This window comes from Cebus imitator, unplaced genomic scaffold (genome assembly GCF_001604975.1).
Source record: "Cebus imitator isolate Cc_AM_T3 unplaced genomic scaffold, Cebus_imitator-1.0 Scaffold285, whole genome shotgun sequence".
NCBI lineage: Eukaryota > Metazoa > Chordata > Mammalia > Primates > Cebidae > Cebus > Cebus imitator.
Genome location: NW_016107600.1, coordinates 1,084,899 through 1,092,587, shown reverse-complemented (window position 1 = coordinate 1,092,587; position 7,689 = coordinate 1,084,899). Strand labels below are relative to the sequence as shown.

The following is a 7,689-nucleotide window of genomic DNA, read 5'->3' as shown; positions in this document are numbered from 1 at the left end:
AAAAAAAAAAAAAAAAAATACAAAAATAATTAAGCCTGGCTTAGTGGTGGCACCTGTGGTCCCAGCTACTCAGGAGGCTGAGATGGGAGGATCTCTTAAGCCTGAAGTTCAAGGTGGGTCACTCCTATAATCCCAGCACTTCGGGAGGCCAAGGCTGGTGGTTCACCTGAGGTCAGGAGTTCAAGACCAGCCTGACAAACATAGAGAAACCCTGTCTCCACTAAAAATACAAAATGAGCCGGGCATGGTAGCACATGCCCATAATCCCAGCTCCTCGGGAGACTAAGGCATGAGAGTCACTTGAACCCGGGAGGCGGAGGTTGGAGTGAGCCAAGGTCACGCCACTGCACTCCGGCCTGGGCCACAAGACTAAAACTCCGTCTCAAAAATAAATAAATTAATTAATTAAAAATAGCAGGACATGCTAAAAACATGTCTGTTTCTTTAAAACCAATTTTCTTATTTTCATCCCATGCACCCTAACTACACTTACATCGTTTGGAATGGTGAGTTCATGAGAAGTAGTCTGAGCAGATGCATCCAAACCTGCTAAAAGACAGAAGAGAGCAAGGAAATTCAATGCACAGCATTCAAAACCCCACTAACTTGCACATTAAACTAACAGAAGGAAATAAACTGGAAACCCAGCACTGGCTGTTGGGATTCATCACTAACTTGGAAGCCTCCAAAGAGGAAAGAGGGGGGGAGAAGGGTGTAGAAATAATGCTCGAAAGGTTCTTCTGTACACTCAGAAGAGCTGATTTCATGCCATTTCCTGCAAAGCCCAGACTATTAGGGATGGGGTATGGAAGCAAGGGCAAGGGAGGGTGGTATCCTCAAAGAGGATCAAAATCTAAACAAGTCCTTCTGTACTTCTGCCCCTTTCCTACTGTGTTCCATATTGTATCTCACCTGATGCTCACTAGCACCAGTGCCAATATTATGCCTGTTAATGGGTACCATGGACTTTTGGCACACATGCAGAGTTGCTTTAAATATACCTTTATCAGATTAACGCCCTCCACCCCCTATCCTCCTAACTTAGACTGGAAGGTCAGATAGAATGAAATGGCAGTCAGGTGAGGGGACTTCATTTCTCCAGATGTACTCCCTGTCTTTTGGCTCAATAATTTTGTTCTGGCTTTAGTTTTACAAAGAAAAAGAAAAAAAAAAAACCCATCAGCAAATACCCATACCCATCTTTAACAGCACCTGGACTGAACCAGGTCAGCTGGCTAACACTCAAGCTTAGTCCTGATCTCAGCTATGGCTGCTGGTCTCAACATTTTTAGAAGGGGGTTGGCCAGATCCATCAAGGGACCCTTGGGGGCACCAGGCCCACCCCTTTGCTCTCTCAGCTCCTCTCTGCCATGTGCATGTTGCTGGTATGGTTCATGGGCAGTGAAACAAGACTCCCACCAGTTTATTAATATAACAGTAGAATACTACAGATTTTTTTTTTTTAATCATTACCCCAATAGCCTTTCACCTCTGGAGAGCTGGATTCAATGCCTGTTAAGATACAAGTGAAAATGAGTTTGGTGGTCTCATCCTAACCCTATCGGACAAGTTATTCCTTATACAGAAAAGCCCCAAAAACAGAACAAAACAAAAACAAAAACAAAAAAACACTACACAATTTGGCACAAATGGATGGTCTCTACCCAAGCCTGTGAATTGCTGGTGGAGAGAAAGGGGGTGCTGATCAGATCAAGGGGGCAACAGTCAGGATGGGCTCAAAGAAATATCAGCCTACCCTTTACCTGACAAGCATCCCCAAACCTCACCCCCAAACCTTCCAGGGCTTTTATTTTTTCTTTTAGAATAACTGACCCCAAATGAAAACCACGTTAACAAACACATTACCTCCTTGGGCTTAGCCATAGTAGACAGGCAAGTTTAAACCAGCAGGATGCTGGATAACGAAGTTTGTTTTAAACAGATGTCAAGCTGAGACCTTGGAACTGGCCTCTCTCTTGCACTACACCTTACAGAAATAAACACTGAGGTATCCATACCACTGAATCCGGTGTTGCCATGCGTCATAGGAAAATGAGACTGTTGCATTGCCAACTGGTGCAGCTTGGTCAACTGCAAGGAGGAAACAGGAGGTTGGCATTAGAAGATTTAACAGAGCCAGGGCTCAAACACATTCAAATGAAAAAATGCAGGTCCTGATCCCCAAAATTGACTCTACTACTCAAACTACAACAGAGGGTAGGGATGGGGTTTACATCACAATCCTGGGGATTGGCAGAATATGAAGGGTAAGGGTTAGAAATAGAAAGGGTGTCTCTAAGAGAATGAACGCATTTTGGGTGTGTGAATAGAAAAGCAATAGCACTTGCCCCACGACCGTCCCCTTGTGGGCTACTTAATGAAGGTAGTTTGCAGCCATTGCAACAGTTGCCACAGGGACAAGCACAGACAGGCTAGGTAAACAAACTGTGCAGTGGTGCCAGGGAAAACACACCATGCAGGGTTTCATCAGTACTGGGGAGAGGGAAGGAGATGAGGGGGGCAGGGAGACTGGAAGGAGGAGAGAAGTTAAGAAACCATACTGGGTTTAGTCCCATCACTGCCACCACTGACTACTACAGCTATTTTTATTCATCTATATAAACTGTCCTGTAATAAAATAATCCTTCTTCACGTCTACTTTCCTCTCTCCTGGGGCCTACCACTAACCAAGACCCAAACTCGACTTCCCAAGTCTAATACTCAGTACCTGAAAAGGTTAGTAAAGATAAAAGAAAAGTGCAGAAAGAAATGCCCTTGAAGTCTAAATACCAGCACTTTTAAATAGGAGGCTTTAGTGGCAAGAAAGATTTAATTCTGAAATGTTCAGGTTCCTATCCCTCTCTGTGTAAATAAGCCCCTTCACCATCCCTCCAAATACTTTGAAAATTGTCACCTCAGAGTGAGGAGTACCCAAGGGCAAACCCAACCTCCCAATACCCCCATGGAAAGAAGAGCATGCAAGGAAGCACAGTCCGAATGTCAATTTAAACTGTGCCCTGAGATAACAAATCACAGTATACCATGGAACATTTCTCTTTTAGACAGGGTAATCTGAAACACAGGGGAAAGGAGAAGCTAATATGTTGAATTAAATTTCAGGGGTTAAATGTCAAAAGGTAAACAAGGCATTACCCTGATTAAAGGGCTGAAATATGGGATTGACCTTGTGAAGAAAACAAAGACCCAACTCACTTCTGGCTACTTGGGAGAAAGGAGTGAGACAATTTTGGATGGGAGAGGGAGCTTTTCAAAACAAGAAGTGAAAACAAAACTTACATCTGGCTGTGGAATGGCATACTGTCCTTGAATGGTATAGGCCTACAAAAGGAGGAAAACAGTTCCTATTAAAAACCAATCACGGACAGCCACCCAGTGGGGGGAAAAAGACGTATCAACTAGCCAGGAAGCCAGAGTTGAATTACACAATGGGGGAGGCCAGAGACTGAGGCAGTAGATGGAATCTCACTCACAAATACGGTCAGACCCAAATTGGCCTTCTTTGAACCCTAAGTATAACTTTATTCCGGGGATCCTATAAAGGTAATCAAGTTCCCTGCAATTAAAGGCAAAATATATGTAACTGTTTCTTAATGAAAATGTGGGAAGTGAGATTAGCAATGCCTCGATTGACCAAGCCCCACTCTTCCTCCCTGTATATAAGATAGCACAGGAGGAATAATGGTCTCTTCCCTCGCCACCCCAACCCTTCTACCAATTGTGGTGATGTGGGAGATCTATATCTGCACAAACCTACATGGCATGTTTTGAAACACTTCTTTTTTTCCCAACTTATTTTTCTATCTGCCTAACGACCTTAAAAACACTGGATGCTAGCTGAGTCCCTAACAACTATGGAGTTGATCACAGGTACACAAAAACCACTGTGTTCTAATTCCTGTCTTCTCCCACCTCCCCTCCACAAAAGGCACTTGCAGCTCCCACTATGCCCTCCTCCCCCCACAACAGAACCTCCCAAAAAGGGAGCTGGGTCTTCAGGGCAATGGGGTGGGGAACAAGGAGGAAAGGAAAAGGGAACAAGGAAGGAAGGGAAGGAAGGAGTGGCTGGTTAACAGGATGTGAAGCTTCTCACATCACAGTGGCCAGTACCCCCAAAAGTATACCCAGGTGGGGGTGGAAGGAAGGTGAAAATGGGGTAGGAGTGGGAGAAGGGAAGAGGGGTTGAACAAAAAAAATTTAAAAAAAAAAAAAAAAAAAAAAAAAAAAAAAAAAAAAAGTTGGTGTTACCATCTGGTGGGCTACGCGGCCTGGGTGAAATGAGGTTGGGGGGGGTCAGTCCAGGTCCCCGTGGACAGGTGGTGTCCACAGCACCAAAAATCACCAGCGCCACTGGCCCCCCGCGTGTTGGCAGTCTCGGCTGAGGCGGAAGGATTGAGTGAGCCTTGGAGACTGAACATCCCCTCTCACCTCTAGAGGTGGTCCCTCCAGGTCAGGGTTGAGGCACATGGACGGGGTGGTGTGGGGAAAGCTCGCACTGTCGCTGCCTGTGCTGTACCTGTCCTGTGGATAAATAGAGGATTTCAGTCTCCAGGGCTGTCAATCCGGCACCTTGTCACCAGCATGAAATTCACACAAAAAAAAGTTTATTTTTTTTTTCCTTTAAAAAGGAGCTCAAACACAATTTGAAACGAGCTGTAATCAGTGAATTTAAAAAAAAAAGTTACCTAGTGGCAGATTTCACACTGCACAATTGGGCTATTTTCAGTAAGAATGAAAGGGTGGGGCAACAGAGCTGATGCCAGCTCCTAGTCAGTGTGGGATTAAGTTGAACCCCTACAGAGCCCACTTTGCCACAAAGGAACAAAAGACACAGGTCCATCTGTGGACATTGTATATTTAAAAAGGCCTGTGGGAACGATCCATGACAGGGCCACTCATGGAAGAAACTGCAAGTTTTTACACGGTGGTCAACTAAATAAAGGTGAGGGAGGGAGGAAGGTAGGGAAGCAAAGAGGTATGAAGGGGGAGGTGTGATGGGGAGGGGAAAAAAAGGAAATGAAGGAAGAATTTTAAGCAGAGAGGACTGCTGCCACCCAGTATGGGACTCTATATTCCAAAGGTGAGTGGGAGAATCCAGAAGATCAGGAACCTGGAGTTCCTGGGAAGGAAAAATTCCAAAGGCTAACCCCTCCTGGCTACACTGACTCTGGGCCTTTGCTTATCCTGCCCAATTCTGACTGTCTAGGACTGAGAGCCCTTTGGCCAAACCAGTTTGTACAAGGCTAGTGCTAAAAGCAAGGTACTAACTCAAGGTAATACTGTGACGTAACTAACCAACTTTCCTGTGAAAGTAGCTATGATAACTACAGGACCAACTAAATCCCTAAAAACGTGTTCATTTTTATGACAATTCAACAGAATGTGAATGAGATGGACTCCCAAGTTTATGCTTGCCCTCTAAATGGCTCCCAAATCAAATGCAAATAAGATGAAACTAGTTAACTAAATATGCTTATAACAGACCAGCCCCAAGTGGGAAAAGGTATTTTGAGCAATGCACTTGTTTAGGTAGCTACCAAAATCAGACACTATTTTAACCTGAATCCCAATACAGTTGTCCCTAGGTGTTCCTAGGTTATCAGTGGGGGATTAGTTCTAGGATCCCCCCACAGAAATAAATATCCATGAATATGCAAGTCTTTTTTTTTTTTTTTTTTGGAGACAGAGTTTCACTCTTGTTGCCCAGGTTGGAGTACAATGGCGTGATCTCAGCTCACTGCAGCCTCCGCCTCCCAGGTTTAAGCGATTCTCCTGCCTCTGCCAGCCGAGCAGCTGGGATTATAGGCATGTATCATGCCCAGCTAATTTTTATATTTTTAGTAGAGACGTGGTTTCACCATGTTGCCTAGGCTGGTCTTGAACTCCCGACCTCAGATGATCCGCCTGCCTTGGCCTCCCAAAGTACTGGGATTACAGGCATGAGCGACCACACCCAGCCAATACTCAAGTCTTTTATATAAAATGGTATAGTACTTGCATATAACCTAAGCATATCTTCCCATATACTTTAATCATCTCTCTATTACTAATAATACCTAATACAATATAAATACTAAATACTTTTTATACTATGTTAATGACAAAACAAAGCCTGTACATGTTCAGTACAGATGCAACCACCCATTTTTTCCCTGATTATTTTTGATCTGACATAGGTTGAAGGTGGAACCCACAAACACAAAGGGCCAACTGTATTTTAAAAACTGACCTACCTACTCCTCAAATACAATCAGAGCATAGGACTACCACGGTCCTGATCAATGCTTCGGTCATAATAATCTAACTTCAGAATAGTTCATGTGCCAAAGATCAAGAGTTTAGGTTGGTGAGGAAGGAGCAGGGAGAGGCCAAGGGGGTGCTTTGGTGTTCTTACTCTAACACCAAAGGTCACAGCACCACAGCCCAACATGCTCACCCCCCTTCTATTCTTACATACTGAACTCTTACCCCAGCTGATTTCAGTTATGCCATGTGGGTTCAAACCAGTGTTTATGAGTTTAAGAGCCTAGGGGACAACACACTGGAGTTTGGGAGTGAAGGGGTAGGAGTAGGGGAGGTGAGGTGGAGGGAAGGGGAAGTTTGTAGGACACTCAAATTCAGGACCCCCAAATTTTGAGACCACCATCCAGAATCTCCTTCAGAGGTCCAACTCTTTGCTACCTTTCATTTAGACCTCTAAATATCACCCCACACATATAAAACATGGATGGGGTGGGGATAGGGAGAGACAGTAGTGACAGTGAGGCAATTCTAACCCAACCCGCCTTAAGTAACCAAGTAAGTTACCTCTTCCGAGTGCCTACAAAACTTCCATTGCCTGCTAAGAATTAAGGCATTCACAGCTTTCTCCAGTACAAAAAATAAAACTAAAAGCAGGTCAAACTATGGCCAGAGTATAGGTTTCAGCAAGCATGCAGAGTGGTTTGGTGTGATGCTGGCAAAGTTGACATTTCAAATATAATCTCTGTTCACTCCAGCCCACCAATAAGAATTTTCTTACCTGACCACCTGCAAAGATGACCGGAGAGCTGGACGGCTTGGGCCGGTACGGGATGGTCACGCCCTTCGGGGGGGACTGGGAGAGAGTCAGAGGGGAAAAAAACAAAAAGAGATAAGGTTTCAAAGCTGCTTCAGCTGTGTGGCTTTAGCTCACACAGGTCAGTTAAATTAAAAACTATTTCCATCCCCTTACCTACACCAAATTGTCTCTGGCTAGACCTAATCTCAAATTATGTACTAAAAGTTATTTGCCTTTAATGCAGTAACTCCAAGTACTACAATTGAAACTAATTCTCATCAAGGAAGATATGCTTGTAATAATCTTTGGCACTATTTCCAAAGTTTTAAGTAAATTTAATGAACATGAAAAACTGTGTAAACATATACATTTTAGTTGGTAGTTTTTAGTTTACATTTTTTGGCCTGAATAGAAAATACAGTCAAAACTGGAAATAAAGTAGTACTCAAATGTTTTGTCTAGAATAACATAGACACTATCTATAAATAGTTCAAAGGCCCAATCAAGGTTTTGCTAATCTCTACTTGAAAATCCCAGTTTCGGGCCGGGCGCGGTGGCTCAAGCCTGTAATCCCAGCACTTTGGGAGGCCGAGGCGGGTGGATCACAAGGTCAAGAGATCGAGACCATCCTG

General features: G+C 44.0%; 1 protein-coding gene across 28 annotated transcripts in view; it reads right to left on the bottom strand.

Annotated features, from left to right (window-relative positions):
• PCBP2 (poly(rC) binding protein 2) overlaps nt 1-7,689 on the bottom strand; it is a 32,391-nt gene that overhangs the window by 15,391 nt on the left and 9,311 nt on the right. For 7 of the 28 annotated variants that reach the window (XM_017501831.2, XM_017501832.2, XM_017501801.2 and 4 more), the window contains exons 8-13: nt 7,040-7,126; nt 4,447-4,539; nt 3,298-3,339; nt 2,019-2,091; nt 1,474-1,512; nt 494-549 (exon numbers count right to left, since the gene is read on the bottom strand). In XM_017501831.2, the coding sequence (XP_017357320.1) occupies nt 494-549; nt 1,474-1,512; nt 2,019-2,091; nt 3,298-3,339; nt 4,447-4,539; nt 7,040-7,126 (390 nt within the window). The remainder of the gene's footprint in view (nt 1-493; nt 550-1,473; nt 1,513-2,018; nt 2,092-3,297; nt 3,340-4,446; nt 4,540-7,039; nt 7,127-7,689) is intronic. The other 21 variants (XM_017501803.2, XM_017501834.2, XM_017501805.2 and 18 more) reach the window with 14 other exon arrangements.